The following is a 19,302-nucleotide window of genomic DNA, read 5'->3' on the forward strand; positions in this document are numbered from 1 at the left end:
AAAGGAAAAGACACTAAGGCAAACAAGAGGGAAGGGAGTGTTGAAAGGAAGCAGCTGATCGGTGGGATCGGAGGAGAGATAAGGGACGCTAGAGATAAAGGAGGCTGCCTGGGAGGGGGGGAGGTAAAAGCCCATGGATCCTCAGGATTTTTGCATTGGGTCACCCCAAATTCACCATCAGATCACATCTCTGTGGCCACAGCACAAACCACAAAAATCTTACATCCACTGTTTCGTTCACAATATGTTTTTCTTGTTTTCCTCCTCTAAAAACTGGGTGCATCTTGTGGTCAGGTGCGTCTTATGGAGTGAAAAATACGGTAGTTTATCTTGATTTCAGTAAGGCTTTCGACAAAGTCCCCCTTAATATCCTCGTAAGGAAGCTGATAAAATGTGGTTGCAACGAGGTAACTGTTAGGGGGATTTGTAGCTTACCAAACCCAAAGACGACTCATGAATGTTTCGTCATCCTGGGAAAAAGTGACAAGTAGGGTTCTGTCCTGGGCACGTTGTCGTTTAACGTCTTTATAAATGATTTGGATGAAGGAATTGAGGGGATGCTAATCAAATTTGCAGATGACGATAAATGGGGAGGGGTAGCCAATGCCACTGAAGATAGATTTGGGATTAACAATGAATTTAACCAGATTGGAAAACTGGGCCAAATCTAACAAAATGAATTGCAGAAGGGACAAATGTCGGGTTCTGCACTTTGGCAGGTATAGCCAGCTGCACAAATATAAGATGAGAGACATTTGGCTTGCTAACCGTAAATGTGAAAAGGATTGAGGGGTCTTAGTAAGCTGGAAGCTTAACACGGGTCAACAGTGTGATGCAGCAGCAAAAAAAGCTAATGTTATCTAGGCTGCTGGACACGGGTGGCACTGTGGGTTAAACCACAGAGCCTAGGACTTGCCGATCAGAAGGTCGGCGGTTTGAATCCCCGCAATGACGGAGTGAGCTCCCGTTGCTCGGTCCCTGCTCCTGCCAACCTAGCAGTTTGAAAGCATGTCAAAGTGCAAGTAGGTAAATAGGTACCGCTCCGGCGGGAAGGTAAACGGCATTTCCGTGCGCTGCTCTGGTTCGCCAGAAGCGGCTTAGTCCTGCTGGCCACATGACCCGGAAGCTGGACGCCGGCTCCCTCGGCCAATAAAGCGAGATGAGCGCCGCAACCCCAGAGTCGGCCACGACTGGACCTATTGGTCAGGGGTCCCTTTACCTATTCTAGACTGAATCAACAGAAGTCTAGGGTCCAGATCAAGGCAAGTCATTGTAACCATTCTATTTTGCCTTTGTTGAGCCACACTTGGAAGTCCTGTGTCCAGTTCTGGGTGCCCCGGTTTAAGAAGGATTTGACAAGCTGGAAAGTGCAGAGATCTGGAAACCAAGGGTGTGGAAACCAAGCCTTGTGAGGAATGGTTGAGGGAGTTGGGGATGTTTAGCCTGGAAAAAGAGGAGATATGAAAAGCCGTATTCAAATATCTTAAGGGCTGCCACATGGAGGAGGGAGCAAGCTTTTCTCCTACTCTGGAGGGTACGACTCGAACCCATTGCTTCAAGTTGCAAGAAAGGAGATTCTGACTAAACCAGGCATAGGCAAAGTTGGCCCGCCAGATGTTTTGGGACTATAACTCCCATCATCCCTGACCACTGGCCCTGCTAGCTAGGGATGATGGGAGTTGTAGTCCCAAAACAGCTGGAGGGCCAACTTTGCCTATGCCTGGACTGAACATTTGGAAAAACTTTCTGTTCAGCAGTGGAACAGACTCCCACGAGAGGTGGTGGATTCACCTGCCTTGGAGGTTTTTAAACAGAGGTTGGATGGCCGTCAGTCATGGACGCTTTAGCTGAGATTCCTGCATTGAAGGGGGTTGGGATGGATGACCTTTGGGGTCCCTTCCAATTCTAAGATTCTATGATAAGAGGAAAAGGTTTTTGCCCTTCATAGCACTAACCGATGAAGCTGGATGTTGGGAGCTTCAGGACAAATAAGTCCTTCACGCAGCACAGTGTTAAACCATGGAACTCCCTCCCACTTGAATGGCTTGAAAAGAGGCTTTCCTCCATAAATTTGTCTTATCGGTGGCTATTGGCCATGATGATTAAGCTCTGCCTCCGCAGCTGGGGAGGCAGTTATGCTTCTGAATTTCGCTTGCTGGAAACTGCAGGAGGGGAGATTGCTGCTCTTAAACTCTGCCTGGACATTTGCCCATCATGGGCATGTTTAGCCCAGGACAGAGGAGATACACGAGCGACACCTTCAAATATCTAAAAGGAAGATGGAGCAAGCTTGTTTTCTCCTGATCCAGAAGGTAGGACTCGAACCCATGGCTTCAGGTGACAAGAGGTTCTGATTGAACAGAAAGAACTTCCCGGTGGCAAGAGCTATTTGACAGTGGAACAGACTCCCACAATACAGTGGTGCCCCGCAAGACGAATGCCTCGCAAGACGGAAAATTCGCTAGACGAAAGAGTTTTCCGTTTTGGAGGTGCTTCACAAAACGAATTTCCTATGGGCTTGCCTCGCAAGACAAGAATGTCTTGCGAGTTCCTGCTGGTTTTTTTCCTTCCCCCCCTTTTTCTAAGCCACTAAGCCGCTTATCAGCCGATCCGATAGCAGATAAGCCGCTAAAAGCCGCTAACAGCGCTAATCCGCTAATCCGTCAATGGGCTTGCTTCGCAAGACGAAAAAAACCCTAGACGAAGAGAATCACAGAACGGATTCTTTTCGTCTTGCGAGGCACCACTGTACTGTCATACCTCTGGTTAAATATGCTTCAGGTTAAGTGTTTTCGGGTTGTGCGCCATGGCGACCCAGAAGTAACGGAATGCGTTACTTCTGGGTTTCGCCACTCGCGCATGCGCGGACGCTCAAAATGATGTAATGCGTGGAAGCGGCAAATCGCAGTCCTCGCAGGCGCGGGTTGCGTTCGCTTCGGAATGCAAACGGGGCTCAGGAATGTTCGCATCCAGAGGTACCACTGTAATAATAAAATAATAATAATAATAAATTTATTATTTATACCCCGCCCATCTGGCTGGGTCTCCCCAGCCACCCTGGGCGGCTTCCAACAAAGTATTAAAAGCTTCCCTAAACAGGGCTGCCTTCAGATGTCTTCTAAAAGTCGGATAGTTGTTTATTTCCTCGACATCTGAAGGGAGGGCGTTCCACAGGGTGGGCGCCACCACCGAGAAGGCCCTCTGCCTGGTTCCCTGCAACTTAACTTCTTGCAGGGAGGGAACCACCAGAAGGCCCTCGGAGCTGGACCTCAGTGTCTGGGCAGAACGATGGGGGTGGAGACGCTCCTTCAGGTCTACTGGGCCTTTCAGGCCGTTTAGGACTTTCAAGGTCAGCACCAACACTTTGAATTGTGCTCGGAAACCTCAAGAGGTGATGGACTCTCCCTCTTCGGAGGCTTTTAAGTAGACATTGGACGGCCATCTGTCAAGGGTGCTTTGGGCGTGATTCTGGCATTGCACGTGGTTGCACTAAAAAACCTTTTGGGGGGGGCAGGGGTCCCATCCAGTACCATGACTCTACGACTGAGAAGTTACCAATCCTAACACTTTCACATTTAAAAAATAAATACTGGGGACTGCAAGGCTGGACTGCTTGCATCTTCTAGGTAAATTAAACAACGTTCAAGGATACATAGCAAGCCTTGCTGAAGATGACTTGGCATGGCAGGTGCAAATCATGTCCAATTAATTGTTGGGAGAGTCATATTCAAAAGTAAGTGACTTGCTGAACAGCGGCCCAAAAAAAGGCTTTTGATAAATGTTCCTGGCCAAAGACTCTGGAGCAAATTAATGGCTCGCAGGGTAAGGTTATTTATTTATTGCATTTGTATCACACAAGAGGACCTCCAGGGAGGGTCTTGTTTAATCTACACAACAGTATTGCGAGGAGGGCTAGGCTAAGAGAGGCAGCGACTCTCCCTGGTCTCAGCCTGACAGCAACCACTACACCACACTGCCTCTCCCGGATAAGAGTGAAAGGTAAAGGGACCCCTGACCATTAGGTCCATCCGTGGCAGACTCTGGGGTTGCGGCGCTCATCTCGCTTTATTGGCCAAGGGAGCCGGCGTACAGCTTCCGGGTCATGTGGCCAGCAGGACTAAGCCGCTTCTGGCGAACCAGAGCAGCGCACGGAAACGCCGTTTACCTTCCCGCCGGAGTGGTACCTATTTATCTACTTGCACTGGTGTGCTTTCGAACTGCTAGGTTGGCAGGAGCAGGGACCGAGCGACGGGAGCTCACCCCGTTGCGGGGATTCGAACCGCCGACCTTCTGATCTGCAAGTCCTAGGCTCTGTGGTTTAACCCACAGCGCCACCTGCGTCCCGGATAAGAGAGGGCCCCTTAAATAACTGGTTAAGGAACAGAGAGGAATAAATGGATAGATCTCACAACAGAGGGATATTAATAGGGTGGGTCCTCCCACCAGACTAGAGTTGCTTTTGGGACTAGTTCATAAATAGCCCAGAGGCGGCAAAGTTTGCTAACACTTCTCAATTTTGTTTCAAAAAGAAAAGCCAAGTTTTTGCAAGTGGGTTTTAGGTGCTAAATTTATAAATGGGTTTAGTCATTTGAGAATCCCGATAGATGTCTGAATTAATAAAACACCAGGGTATAAATGATAAATTATTATTATTATATGAATAAAAAAATTCCTTCCTGTAGCACCTTAAAGACCAACTAAGTTAGTTCTTGGTATAATGTTTCATCTCGGCAGCGGATGAAACTGGTTCTGAAATCAAGGGAGCGAACATCTGCAAGTAAACCGGTTTTATGTTGTGCACCAGCAGTTTCATAACCCTTAATGTCTGAATCCTCCGTCGCAAGGGCAAAAGGCAGCGATGGCAGGACAGCCTTGCAAAGCTAATTTTAAGAATGCCATTTTGAAAGGCATTTTAGTCCAATGCTGGCTGTTCTTTCCCGAGACAACTAGCAAAGAGTTTTTAAGAACCTCCTAAATCTAAAGAGAAACCATTCTGATACTTCAGTTAAAAAAAAAGACCAGTTTGGAGAATCAAAAGCTTTCAAGACATCTAATTTAAAAGGTTTGCCACACTTCTTGCTATCCTGTATACTATTTAATCCTCTGCAAATTGGATGTGACATTTGTCTACCATAAACTCCCACTTAAATCTGGACGGGCCAATGATGGAAGGATACTCAACCGATTAGCAAGAACAGCTGTTTTTGATCTGTTACAGTTGTTCTGCTTTATATACATTATAAAATGTGTTAGGAACATTCAATGCCCCCCCCCCAAAAAAGATGGATGGGAATTAAAGCAGGGAAAGCCGTTGGATAAAGTGATGTGTTTTGATTGAGAAGATCTGCAGCTGGCAGTGACTGACTTAGGGAAATTATACTGGGCTTGTGGGGGGTTAGCAGGATGAAAACAATGATATGCAAATGGCAAATTCCAGGTTAGGGATCATTAGGAAAAGGGGAGAGCAAAATTTGAATGCTACAACAAACGCTTTTGCGCAAATCTATTATTGCAATTGCACTTGGAATGGATGTGGTTGCAGAACTCCCTTGAACCAGAATATCATAAATTTGTAAAAGTAAATAAATAGAAAATTTAAGAGGGGGGGGGAGGGATAATGGGCAAATCCTGGCAATGTATACGTGCAGAGTGACTAGATCCACAAAGTCTGTCCACCCACCTCACGTTCATTTGGTGGAAAGAGAAGAGCCCAAGACATTTTGCTGCCTGAAGCGAAGGACGAGATGAGATGGGGTATTGCATTTTCACTGAAAAGACCCCCAAATCACCAGACTTGCCGGTGCCAACGCATTTCCCAGTTCCAGCGCAGCCAATTTAGCAGAACTGATAAAGGGCACCGTAGTAAGAACAGCCTTGTTTTGTTCCTAATGTTCACCCCAAAATAAAACAAGTTTCTTCCTTATAAGGCCTGCAAGTGAAATTACTGACAGCGCATCTTCCGTTCACGTTTGCTTGCCAAAGCAGGTAATTTGCACTATAGGTCTTTAAAAAAAAAAACAGACACACAGTGTGTATTTGGCTGTTAACCAGAAGGGGGCATGGCGATGGGCAGGATTCCTGCACAGCTGGGGCTGGACTAGACTGACTCTCAAGGTCCCTTCCATCTCTGCAATTCTATGAGCCTTCCACCATCTCACGTGCAAAGCAACCAGGCTGGCAGATGGCTCGCTCTTTGCCATGGGGCAGGGGCTCCACTGCGCCCGAGGCCAAGGGTCTGCTTAATGGGGTACGACATGCTCCCCTAACAGCAGACTGTCTGGCCAGAGTGGTGCATGCTCTGGTTATCTCTCGCTTGGACTACTGCCATGCGCTCTACGTGGGGCTACCTTTGAAGGTGACCCAGAAACTACAACTAATCCAGAATGCGGCAGCCAGACTGATGACTGGGGGCAGCCGCCGGGACCACATAACATCGGTCCTGAAAGACCTACATTGGCTCCCAGTACGTTTCTGAGCACAATTCAAAGTGTTGGTGCTGACCTTGAAAGCCCTAAACGGCCTCAAAGGCCCAGTAGACCTGAAGGAGTGTCTCCACCCCTATTGTCCAGCCCGGACACTGAGGTCCAGCTCCGAGGGCCTTCTGGCGGTTCCCTCCCTGCGAGAAGCCAAGTTACAGGGAAGCAGGCAGAGGGCCTTCTTGGTAGTGGCACCCGCCCTGTGGAATGCCCTCCCACCAGATGTCAAAGAGAACAAGAACTACCAGACTTTTAGAAGAAGGCAGCCCTGTTTAGGGAAGCTTTTAATGTTTAATAGATTATTGTATTTTAATACAGTGGTGCCTCGCAAGACGAAAATAATCCGTTCCGAGAGTCTCTTCGTCTAGCGGTTTTTTCGTCTTGCGAAGCAACCCTATTAGCGGCTTAGCGGCTATTAAAGGCTTAGCGGCTAAAAGGCTATTAGCGGCTTAGAAAAAGGGGGGAAAGTGGAAAAAATCGCAAGTCTTGCAATACATTTTCGTCTTGCGAAGCAAGCCCATAGGGGAATTCGTCTTGCGAAGCGCATCGAAAAACGGAAAACCCTTTCGTCTAGCGAGTTTTTCGTCTTGCGAGGCATTCGTCTTGCGGGGCACCACTGTATTCTCTTGGAAGCCACCCAGAGTGGCTGGGGAAACCCAGCCAGATGGGCGGGGTATAAATAATAATTACTACTACCAGCTGCCCACCACTTGCCCTGCCCTTCAGCACTCGCCGCCCGAGGCAGGAGCCTCATCCTGCCTCATGGCAGGGCCCAAGAGCCCTCGCCAGCCCGGTGCCCTTGGGGTGTGCTTCGGACTACAAATCCCATCAGCCCTGGCTTACAAGACCCTGGGGCAATGGGAGGTGTGGCGACGTATACAGAAACTCCATTATGGTTTCGTGTGGCCTGCGCACTTTGGAACTCCCTGCCTACTGATATCAAGCAGACCCCTTCGCTGTAAGCTTTTCGGAGGCCTGCTAAAAGCACAAAAGATTTAGAGAAGCCTGCCCAGATGCCCAGTGTGAATTTTAACCTGCTTTAAGAATTTTAACGAATTGCATGTTTTGAACCGTGGCTGGTAATCTTTTCAGGGATGGTTTTGTTTTTTGCAAACCACTCCGAGGCCTTTTTAACAATCGAACGGCGCGAGATGGACAAAAATGACGAAACGAAAGGCCCCGCCTTGGACTGAAGAGGGACGAGGGCTTCGGATCGCTGGGCCAACCTGGAAGGAGCGCCGTCCAAATCTAGGAAGTCAGCAGCCGGTTCCACAACCATCTAAGCTTTTATTTCCTTGCAAACTTTGCAGGGTGAAAGAGAAAAACTTTTGTTATTTACAAAAGATGCATTTTTTTGGGGGGGATATTGTACAGAAAGGGGCGGGGGCGAAGGGGATTTGGCATCTTTTAACACCCATGAATATTTATACATAGAACCCCTAATTGAAAAGCCAGACAGTTCCTACGTCTTTTTCCAGAGGAGAGAGGAGCATAACAAAAATGGGGGGGCTGGCAATTATGTACAGCAAAGAGAACCCCCCAAACTTAAGGCCCAGGAATAGAAGCTTAACAGTCCTGCCTCCACCCCCCACTTGAAACAAGAGGGGTGGGAGCGTTCACCCCCCCCCCCGCGTTTTGCACCTGGGGGGGTCAGAAGCTACAAAAAGAAGTCCGTTTTTGTTGTCGGGTAGTGGGGGAAAGAGTCTTTTAACTCCTTTAGTAATCGTCTTCCTTGGCTGCCGTGGCTCCGTCCGACGCCCCACGGGGGGGGGGGGGACGCTCTCTTTGCAGAGGCGGCAGAGGAACCCAGGAGTCCTGCGGGCAGCTGGCCGAGAGAGAAGCTTGCCCCTCCAGTGAAGAAGTCAAGTCCTCGGGCGGCGACCGCCCTTAACATTCAGCGAACCACAAAGTTCAGGGGGGGGGGATTCCCCCATCTCTCGGAGTTTCAAGTCCGTGCCGATTTCGCACCGGAGGCGGGGGGGAAATACACACACACAACAAAAACAAATCGGAAAAAAGCTCTGTAAACATGTTTCCACTCTCAGTAGGAGCTGGGAGGCCAAGTATGCCCCATCACAGTTTCGTGTAATACTTGGGGGGAGAAGGGGGGTCTCTTCTCCACGCCGACGGCAGCAGCAGCAGCAGCAGCAGGGGCGAGGTAGATGGGCGTCTAGCCAACCCTTGGCTGATGAGGGCTAGAAGCATGAAAAACAAAAGGAGTCGAGCAGGATCCGCACCCAAGAGTCCAGAGGAGGGTGGGAAGGTTGCACAGATCCACTGCCACCCCGACCGTCCGCCTTCTACCAACGTAGAAGCAGGCGAGCCCCCTCGCTCGTCTCCCGCCGGCCCCTGTGCCGAGCGGAAACCGCCTGCGGGGGACCCAGGCGTCCGGGCGACGGCTCTTTTCCGGCTTCGCAGCACCCCCTCCCCAAACCCTCGCGCCGCTCAGAGCTGGCACAAGTTCTAACACCCCTTTGGTTGGCTCAAGAGGCTCTGAGACAAAAAAATAATAATGCGCGCACACATACACACACACACACTCCCCGATCGAAGCACAACCACCCACCGGAACAAAAAGAGGTCGCCGCCACCGCCGCCAGAAATCTCGCCCCTCCCCAGAAGCAAGTCAATTTGTACAATTTAAGGCATCGGAAAAAACGCAACAACGGAAAAAACAACCCCGCAAAGCTTTTCGCTAATTTTGGGAACGGCGAGAGTTGGGGACGCCGCGGCAGAAAGGGGAGAGACGCTCTTTTCTGGGATCTTCCCCAAAAATGGCCAAACCGAGACGCAGAGCATCCCTCGGTCTCTTTCTGTCTTCCCCCGTCCCAGCGGCCGACGTTGCAAAGCGATCCATTCCCTTTTTCCCCCCAGCGCGCGGGACTCTGGCGTCCCTTCTGGCACCCGGTAAAAGTGGAAAAAATTAAAACAAGGTTCCCCCAAAGCAAACACACATACCAATAAAAGAAAAAACCTCAACACATAACCCTCCCACACTGGCAGCCAGGAGAGGTTGAACCCAGCAATTTTTACATTCATAGTCACATTCCAAATGGTTGCCCTCCCCCCAGACCAAAATACACACAAATATATATATATATATCAGTTAAAGAAAGGCATTGATGCTGCTGCTGCTACGACTAAGGAAGTACTTGTGTCTCACAAACACACACAAAAACCAAAACATTGTCTTATGTAGAGCGAAACTGGCATCAGAAATCGGACTCTTTCCTCCGGGGGGGGGCAAAGGCGGAGGAAGAGGAGTCCCACTGTAGTGGCGGCTGTGGGGTTGCGCCCCCCCCCGGCCCCCAATGCACAACCCCTTTCTACCATCTTCACATTTGGTGGATTTCCTCTCGAAACACAGCAACAAAAGCCCCACGTAAATTTGGGGTGGGGGGAAGAAGGGGTTTGGGGCCCCCCTCCTAAGCACGAATAGCCCCCCTCCACCGTCCCAATTAACAGCTGGAATTAAAACCTTTTCCCAGCTTCTTCATGTGCTACAATTCTTCTTTTTTTTTAATCTCCTTATTGCTCGGGGTTTTTAATATTTTTTTAAAAGAAAAAACACCCATTGATAATACTGGGAGAACAACACACACACACACACAAACACACACACACCCCAAGACCAACAGGTGGTTGAAGGTCATTTTTTGGCCCCCCCCCCCTATAAACTGATAAGGCAAAAGTTTGCGCACAAATGCATGCGCGCACAAAACAGGTTCTGCGTGTGGGAGAAATCAAGCGTTTATGCAATTGAAGATGCTTAAGGGGTGGGGGGGCGAGGGGAGGCGGCAAATCCGCCGATCGCTTTCGCGGACGGGGAGCGCATCCCGTTTCACTCACAGTCTCTCGCACTCTTCTCACAGACTGGGGAAAAATAATAATATTATTCTAAAGAGCTGGACGGGCGTTTCCTCCAGTCAAGAGAGGAAGGGGCTGCGTCTCTGTCATTCTACTCTTGAGACCCCCCCTCCAACAACAACAAAGGACCCCCCCTGGATTACAGGTCAGGGCTGAGGAGTCTCCCGCTGCCACAAAGCCAGTTGTTGTTTTTGTAAACTTTGCCCGTACCTTGATAAAAAAGAAATGCACGAAGGAACAGAGAAGTCTTAGGATTATTACAGTTCGCAACCCCGTCCCGAGGTTTCGGTGCAAAAGGAACAAAGAAAGGGGGGGAGGAATATCCCAACAGGACACACGCAAAATTATATGGCAGGACAGTGCGGGAAGGGAAAAGACCCCCCCAACACCCACGCAACAAAGCCCCCCGTTTTGCAAGCGAGCGATTGATACGAGGGTCTGACGACGATAACAGCCCTTGATTGGCAAAGGAAGCAGCTTTCCTAAAATACATTCTTGAGGCAATATCCTTCTCCGCTCCCCCCCAGGGCAAAAGTAAAATAAAATGAGGAGAGGGTGAAATGGTACCAAGTCTTCGGACGCGAGAGATGCCGTCTCCGTAGCTCATCGCCCGTTGGGCAGGAGAGACGGACGGGTGCCACTCTCGTCAGAGAGCCGCTGGAGGTGGAGGAATAATGCCAACCCCCCCGACACACACACTCCAAAGAGGACGTCTACTCAGGAGGAGGCCTTACCCACTGTGGACCCCCCACGCCCCACTGCCGCCAAAGGGGGAAACAGCTTTTGGAGTCACGGAAGAGGAGGAAGAGGAGAAGGAGGTGGCCCTCGATTCGGGGCGCCCTGGGTGGGGTCTCCCCTCCTCCACAGATGAATACTGACCAGAAGGTAAATGCGAGTGGGGCAGAGGCACCGGGGGGGGGGGTCCGATCCCCCCTCCACCCTGAAAAAACGAGCAGCCTTCTTCCATCCTACTTTGAGAGAGAGAGGCGGAGAGGGCGGACCGGACGTCTCCAAGCTATCGCCTCGTCCTCCTGCCTTATAACACAGGAACCATTAAAAAACATCACAGTATTTTAAGTGGGGGGGGGGATCAAAACAACACACACACACACAATCGATCCTTCCGAGTTTGTGGTCTCAAACATAAAATACGGAACATCAGAAGATTGCAAACACAAAAAAACGACGATAGGCATTCCAGCGTTTTGGTCATGAGCGTGGGACTGTTTCCCGAGGGGGGGTGTATTTTTTGTCGCTTGCGTCGCGGCTCAAAAGCTGCGTTCGTTTAAAGGATTTCTCCCCCCCCCCTTTTCTACACACACACACACACCCTGCCTTAAAAAAAACACACAATGCCACAGAGAGGAGGAGCCAATGGCACCAGGCAAGAGCTCCTCCGAGACCTTGGCGCGACCGAGCGAGAGGCACCCTTGGGCCAGGGGCGTTCGCAACAATAAGCCCCCCCCCCAATAACAAGAGCAGGTGGGCTTTTGCAACGACACACACGTTTACCAGCGAGGTGCGGAAGACGATGAGGGTCTCCCTGCAGCCTCAACCTGTGAGTCTCCGTGAGAGGGAGGTTATAAAGAGAGGTTGGGTGGGGGGCTTAAGAAGGGGGACGGGGAGAAGGAAACTGGTTTCCTATGACCCCCAGCCGCCCCCGCCATTTCTCGGGGTTCCAAGTAGTACCTTGTGTGCACCCAGCGACACCCCCCACCCGCGTGGGAAGGGTTGTAAACAGAACAAAAAATTAAGTTCCTTGCGAGCTCACGAAAATCTCTGTTCAAGCAACATTATATATATATATATATAGATATAAAAGGTTATCATCTGTAAATATACTATATATATATATACACACACAAGCACAACCACAGCTACATATGCACAGGAAAAGCACACCCCGAACTGTCAGCTCCCTAAATCGGGGTGCAATTGTGTGTGGAAGGGGGGAAGCGTTTACTCTTAAAAACGCAGTTTCTCCCGAGAGTGGGAGACCGCGAGTAAGACATTGGCGGTGGCTTCCTGGTTTTAAAGTGAGATTTTAAGAAGGAAGCATATCCACCGCCCCCCCCTTTACAAACAGCTCTTTGTTGCTCTTGAAACACCATTTTGTAACAGGCAGCTTTTGGGGTTTGGGGGGGGGAATAAACGTGGTTCTGCAGCTTCGAAATTGTCGCCCGAGGATGCAGTACATTCAATTCTGCTCTGAGTGCACCAGGGAGATAGTTCCTGACGTCGGTAAATTAACTCAGGTCTTTTTCTCCGCAAAACAACGAAAGGGGGGGGGGAGGAGACAACACTTTCAATAACGATTTGATTCTCAACTGTGTACACGTTTAAAAAAAAAGGGAAGAAATCGGGGTGGGAAAGGAGGGTAGGGAAGGTTAAAAAAAACACAAAACGCACAAAAACCCCAGAAGACTCACAATGCGCCCCCAAATTCTCCCTTCGGAGTTTTCCCCTTCCTCTCCTTATATCTCAGAATGGAAAAAAAAAGTGCGTCTCATGCAGACATGCAAAACAGTCGCCGGGGGGGAAAAACACGTCGCCTTCTGCAGCACGCAGGAAAGAAAAGGTTTGTACGGTAATTCGCAGGTGGGGAGATTTCGAAAAAGGCGGCTTTTGAGAAAAAGGAAGGCTCTTCGCTTTGCGGGATTCCTTGGATGAAGCCAGAAGGTTTCGTCCGGAGCCGACAGGAATTCTTGGGGCCAGGTTTGCAGAGCAAAAGCAGCTTCTGGTACGAGCAAACCTGCTTCGACGTTAGTGTAAAATTACTCTTTTTGCAAAGTTCTCTCTTTTTTTCCCCTCCTCTTTTTTTCCCTTTGATTATAAAAAAAAAAAAAACAATCCACACAAAAAACACAGATAGAATTGTAATGTCCAGAGGGCAGGATGGGGGGGGGGGAGGAAAGGGTAGGCATTTGTGCAATTTTCTTTTTTAAAAAAAATGACAAGAACAACAACAGAAGAAAAAAGTCTTATAAAAAATGGCCTCTTCGTAAGAGAAAATATATATACTGTGCGGGGCAAGTCTGAACAGTATTTACACAAATGTATATATTTATATATATATATAGTTATCCAAACAATGGTAAAAAAAAAACAGTTCCTTTTTTTTTCTAAGTGCATTTCTTCAAGTTTTCCTTTTTTTTGTCTTATAAATCTTTTTTATATCAAGCCTTTTGTGAAATTGCCATTCACGTTTTTTTGTTTTCTGAAAACTTATCCCCGTGTGAAAAATAAGTGTTTTCTTCTCAAAGATAAAAATTTTTGTAGGTTTTTTACGATTTTCTTTATATATATGTATATAGAAAAAAAAAATCTTCTGCGATTGCAAAGAAAAAAAATTTTCTTTTTTTTCCTTTTTTTTTCCTTTTTCCTTTTTAACAAGTTGCTGTAAAAAAAAGTTCTTTTTTCTTTTCTTAGATAAAGTGCATCGGCATTAAAAAAAAAAGTTTTTTGTTCGTTAAGGTGCTTATTTTTGTTTTTTGTTTTTTTTCTCGTAAGGAAAGAAGTGCTTAACATCCTCCTCCTGGCCGGTGTCCAACTGACCGTTGCCGCCACTGACCGCTCCCTCCCCACAACTTCCGACCTCCGGTCCAGGAGGGGAAGGGGGGGTGATGATTGGGATGGGGGCACCTGGCCGCCTCTCTTGCAGTGCACATTCAGCCGAAACTGAAATTGGTTAGATCAAGGCAGCAGCGGCAGAGATACAGAGAAAGAGAGAGAGAAGAGATATAGACACAGAGAGATGAAAACGAAGAGATATTCCTATTGCTGTGAGTCAGTAGTCCTCCACCGTTTCCAGCTCGCTCGAGGAGCCGTGAAGAGCGTAACCTGGAAGGGGAAGAAGGGGAACCAGTCAGGAACGAGGACAGCGCCCCCCCCCCGAAATCTATCTGACCCATCCTTCCGCCCCCCAACCACTCCCCTTTCCGTCCTGGAAACCCATAGCAGTGGTTCGAACCTTTCTGGCGCCATGCCCCACCGCAGCATCTCTAAAATCCTGGGGCCACTGTGACATACACCGTATTTTTCCGTGTGTAAGATGCCCCCATATGTAAGACGACCCCTGTTTTTTGAGCCCAGAATTAAGAAATAAATAATAAGAGGAGCCCCAATTGAAAACTTAAAACATTTGGGGGGGGAAACAGCGGATGCTCGGGTTGCGAATGTGATCTGTGCGGGATGCACATTTGCAACCCACAGCGTTCGCAAGCCACATCTGTGCATGCACAGGTTGCAATTCTGCGCTTCTGCGCATGCATGACTGCCGGAACCCGGAAGTAACCCGTTCCTGTACGGTTTTCGGCAGTCCGCAACCTGAAGCGGCTGTAACCCGAGGTATGGCTGTATAGTCTTATGCACGGGAAAATACAGTGATTCTTGTTGTTCAAAAAGTGAACTCCAATTCACGTGGAGGAAGCCTAAAAGGCCACCAACTTGGCCTAAACTAGGGTTACCAGACGTCCCCAGATTTGCAAATCTGTCCCCGGGAAACGTGGCGGTGGCAGCCTCAGCAGCCCGGAGCCAGCCTGGTAGCGTAGTTGGCTCTGGCTAGCTTCAGGAGCTGCTCGCTGCCGTGGCGCCAGCCATTTTCCCGGCACCACGGCAGCGAGCAGCTCCTGAAGCCAGCCAACTGCGCTACCAGGCTGGCCACTCCAGGGCAACGGCTGCCCGCCCGTGACTCCAAAGCCTCCCCTGATCTGTCAAAACAAAGGGGGCAGGAGATCGGGGAAGGCTTGGGAGTCACAGGAGTGCGTGCCATTGCCCGGTTTTTTTTAAAAACTGCGGATTTATGTTTCACAGGGTGTCAAAGAAGGGCTTTGCACCTTTATACAATATGCATGTGTGTTTGGCCCAAGGGTCTTTTGCCTCATCATCCCCACTACAGTGGTACTTTGGGTTACAGACGCTTCAGGTTATAGACTCCGCTAACCCAGAAATAGTGCTTCAGGTTAAGAACTTTGCTTCAGGATGAGAACAGAAATCGTGCTCCGGCGGCAGCGGGAGGCCCCATTAGTGGTGCTTAACAGTTTCAGGTTAAGTACGGATCTCTGGAACAAATTAAGTACTTAACCCAAGGTACCACTGTACTGACTCCCTGTTGCTGCTCAACTTCAAAAAAAAAAAAAAGTGTCCCCGGATTCACTGAAAAAAATCTGGTAACCATAGTCTAAACAAGCTTCCAAATTGCCCCCCTATGGGGCGTTTGCCCCATGCTGGAAACTGCAGCCCTACAGGAATTAAAGCAACAGAACTGGAGCAGGCAAGGGACTCCAGACAAAATGGCTTAAGGACCCTGGGGTGGGAGTTTTAGGGGGTTTGGAGGGGGAAGTGGGTTCCCACCATAGCGGTCAACCTTCCCTCTTTTTGCGGGAAATTCTCTTATTCCAGCGCCGTTTCCCGCAGCTATCCTGGATTGTTAGATATCCCGCAGACTGTCCCCGGGAGAGGTGAGGCTGCTGATCCCTTATTTTCAAATCTGAAAGTTGACAGCCATGGTTCCCACTACGCGGCTCCCGTCCCCATACCCCACAGGAGCCCCAGTCCCAGCCCCCCTTTCCCTCCACCCCCGGAGGCTCAGGGCTCGCCCCCCCCGCCAGGCCTCTCACCCAGGATGCTGGGGTCCGCGTGAAGCATCACCGGGCGCCTCTTGATCTTGGCGGCTTGGCTGTTCTCGAAGGACGGGGCCTTGGGGCTGTGGTTGGACTGGAAGAGGGACTGCAGGCTGCTGGAAGACAGCCAGGCTTCCTGCGAGGAACACAAAAGGGCATGGCTTGAAGGGAGACCGGACAAAAACGCCCAGGGCGCGAGGCCAGGCCCTCGCCTGATTTAACACTCCATGTCCTTTTAACGGCATTCGTAGGAGGGGCTTTTGTTTTCGCTTCTGTTTTTATTGTGCATTTTGCGTTCTTATGTTGTGAACCACCCGGTGATCTTCGGGTGAAGGAGTGAGGAGTAATTGACAGGCTTCAGTGCAGGCAGGCGAGAGCCAGACCACTGGGGCACCCTATCAGCCGAGCTGGCAGCCAAAGATTTTAAAATACATACATGCATACACACACACACAAAATTGAGGGACGTGGCTGGCGCTGTGGGTTAAACCACAGAGCCTAGGGCTTGCCGATCAGAAGGTCGGTGGTTCGAATCCCCGCAATGACGGGGTGAGCTTCCGTTGCTCAGTCTCTGCTCCTGCCAACCTAGCAGTTTGAAAGCACATCAAAGTGCAAGTAGATAAATAGGTACCACTCCGGCGGGAAGGTAAAGGGCGTTTCCGTGCGCTGCTCTGGTTCGCCAGAAGCAGCTTAGTCCTGCTGGCCACATGACCCGGAAGCTGGACGCTGGCTCCCTCGGCCAGTAAAGTGAGATGAGCGCCGCAACCCCAGAGTCGGCCACGACTGGACCTAATGGGCAGGGGTCCCTTTACCTTTACTATATAAAATTGAGTACTTGACGAGGCTCACTTCCTTTTGCTCCTCGCAAGGGCTACAGGACACAACCTCTTTTTCAGGATTAAAATTTCGGTCTGTGCGGATTTTTAAAATCTGGCAAAATGTCTGGGTTTTTCTGCTTGGTTTTTTTGTTTACAGTAACCCATTTATTTTTTGCTAGTGACTCACATCTACGGCGCCCGGCTAAGCTAGTCTGCAGCAGGGAATCACAACACAGCAGCATCTTAAACTCCCTACCTACTGTACAAATCCCTTCTCTTGTGGCCGAACTAAAAGGACTCCGGCTCAGCTACAAGATCTTGGAGGAGGAGGAGCCTGGGAGGGTGAGAGTTAACTAGCTACTAGCAATATATCAGAGATTCTATATACTGTATTTTTCACTCCATAAGACGCACCTGACCATAAGACGAACCTCGTTTTTAGAGGAGGAAAACTAGAAAAAAAATATTCCGAATGAAACAGTGGATGTATGATTTTTGTGGTTCATGCTATGGCAAAAACCCTGAGGATCCATGTGGATCCATGCTTTGTAACCAGGTTTTTGCACCATTGCGGCCCCGGGCTCGCTTTTTTTGGTGCAGGCTGCAGCCACGGACATGCTATGTGATCTGATGGTGAATTTGGGGTGACCCAATGCAGAAATCCTGAGGATCCATGGGCATTTACCTCCCCCCTCCCAGGCAGCCTCCTTTATTTCTAGCGTCCCTTATCTCTCTCCCTGCAAACGATCAAAAAAAAAAAAAGCAAAAAGCATGATCGGCTTTTTGCCCCTGGGCAATTTGGCTCCAGGGACCACGCATTCGCTCCATAAGACGCACAGGCATTTCCCCTTACTTTTTAGGAAGAAAAAGGTGCGTCTTATGGAGTGAAAAATACGGTATTTAAAACGAGTGTCGTCAGTGATCTGTACATAGGCGCCGACTCCATGGGGCCTGAGGGGGCCCGAGCCCCCTCAAAAAATCGTTTGGGGGGCTCTGCCCCCCCAATAATCTCGGGCGCCCCTCCAGCAGAGCGCCACCGCCGCCCCTCCCCCAGCCCAAAATGCACAGGGTCGGGCTGCATGCCTCCTGCCCTCCCTCCCGAGCAAAAGCTCCACCCAATTTCCTTCGGAGCTGATTAATAGGCGCAGCACGCTCTCCCCTATTCGCTCACGAGGAGGCGGCGCCACTTTATCTGCATATTCATGAGCTTATTTATTATTCATGAGCTTTCGCGGGCTCCCCCAATATTTTTTATAAGTCGGCGCCCACTGGATCTGTAGGTAAGCAGAAGTCGGCAAATGCGTCCAGTTTTTTGCTCTTCAACATAAGGCCACCCTACCAAACCTTGCTGTTTCTTGGGGAGCTGCCTGTTCTCAAGTCAAACGTGACCCGCGTTGGACTTCCCTCTTCCCTCTTCTGCATATGTTGACACCTGGGGGTGGGAGATCGATGGCCGGTTCCCGCAACCGAGGGCCGCTCACCTGCTGCTGCTGGCGCTGGTGGCTGGCTCTCTGCTTGGCACGGCGCTCCAGGAACTGCTTCGCAAACTCTTTGGCTTCCACCGTGTCTCCCAGGTAGGAGCGGATGCAGTCGTGGACGTCGTAGGGGGACTCCACCTCCTTCAGGAAGGCCACCACAGTGGGGACTGGGTTGGGGTGGTGTTTTGGGGGGTGGGGGGAGAGGATGGCGGAAGAGAGAAGAGGAGAAACAGGATATTGCCACATCCTATTGCAGGGTGATCCCTACACAGATGTGTGGAAAGAGAGGGGGGAAATATCAACCCTCCCTCCCGGGTCACAGCTACAAACGATTCCCAACAGAAGACAGCAAGGCCTCTCTCTGGGTCAGGGGGGCAGAACGAGGGGGAAGAGAGTCTTGGCTTTTATTTCTTTGCGTTTCTCTATGTACGGTGGATGCTCGGGTTGCAAACGTGATCCGTGCGGGATGCACGTTCGCAACCCGCTGCATTCGCAACCTGAATCTGCACATGCCGGGTTGTGATTCGGTGCTTCTGCGCATGTGCAAAGTGCGATTTAGCACTTCTGCGCATGCGCGGCCGTCGAAACCTGGAAGTAACTCGTACTTCCGGGTTTCGGCAGTCCACAACCCAAAAAAACACAACCTGGGACGACTGCTTTTTTAAAAACATGCTTTATTTGTTCCCGTTCATTACATGTGACTCCCCGTTTATGCAAAATGGGCATAAATTGGGGGGGGGGGGCCTGGCCTCACAGTGCTTCCAACTCGCGAGGAGGCCTTCCCTGGAGCCTGAAGAGGACGGCCCCCCTTTGGGCTCCAGGGAGGGTCTCGCGAGGCACAGGTGTAACACAGCTTTGCTTAGGCTGCTCACGTCTCTCCCTCCAAATTTCCAGCTAAAAATTATTTTTTTTGGGGGGGGGTGCCTGTATTCACAACCTGCCTCCACCCTCTTCCATGCGCGAAGCAAGGATCCACGCAGGTGCCGTTAAAACTGCCCCCTCCCGCCCCTAACTGTGCTGCTAAAATCTGGCACCAAAAAAC

The 19,302-nt window shown here is 50.0% G+C and overlaps 1 protein-coding gene and 1 long non-coding RNA gene across 3 annotated transcripts in view; one reads left to right on the forward strand and one right to left on the reverse strand.

Annotated features, from left to right (window-relative positions):
- The first annotated feature begins 11,026 nt into the window (after window positions 1-11,026).
- On the forward strand, window positions 11,027-12,765 carry LOC308572335. Its single transcript, XR_014001729.1, has 2 exons — window positions 11,027-12,680; window positions 12,730-12,765. It is a non-coding gene; the product is annotated as an uncharacterized lncRNA (long non-coding RNA).
- GIGYF1 (GRB10 interacting GYF protein 1) overlaps window positions 12,739-19,302 on the reverse strand; it is a 49,574-nt gene continuing 43,010 nt past the window's right edge. For both annotated transcript variants that reach the window (XM_081167751.1, XM_081167752.1), the window contains exons 26-28: window positions 18,264-18,427; window positions 15,962-16,100; window positions 12,739-14,183 (exon numbers count right to left, since the gene is read on the reverse strand). In XM_081167751.1, coding sequence (XP_081023877.1) covers window positions 14,131-14,183; window positions 15,962-16,100; window positions 18,264-18,427 — 356 coding nt within the window. In that variant the 3' untranslated portion in view covers window positions 12,739-14,130. The remainder of the gene's footprint in view (window positions 14,184-15,961; window positions 16,101-18,263; window positions 18,428-19,302) is intronic.

Source organism: Podarcis bocagei (assembly GCF_964188305.1).
Source record: "Podarcis bocagei genome assembly, chromosome: 13".
Taxonomy (NCBI): Eukaryota; Metazoa; Chordata; class Lepidosauria; order Squamata; family Lacertidae; genus Podarcis; species Podarcis bocagei.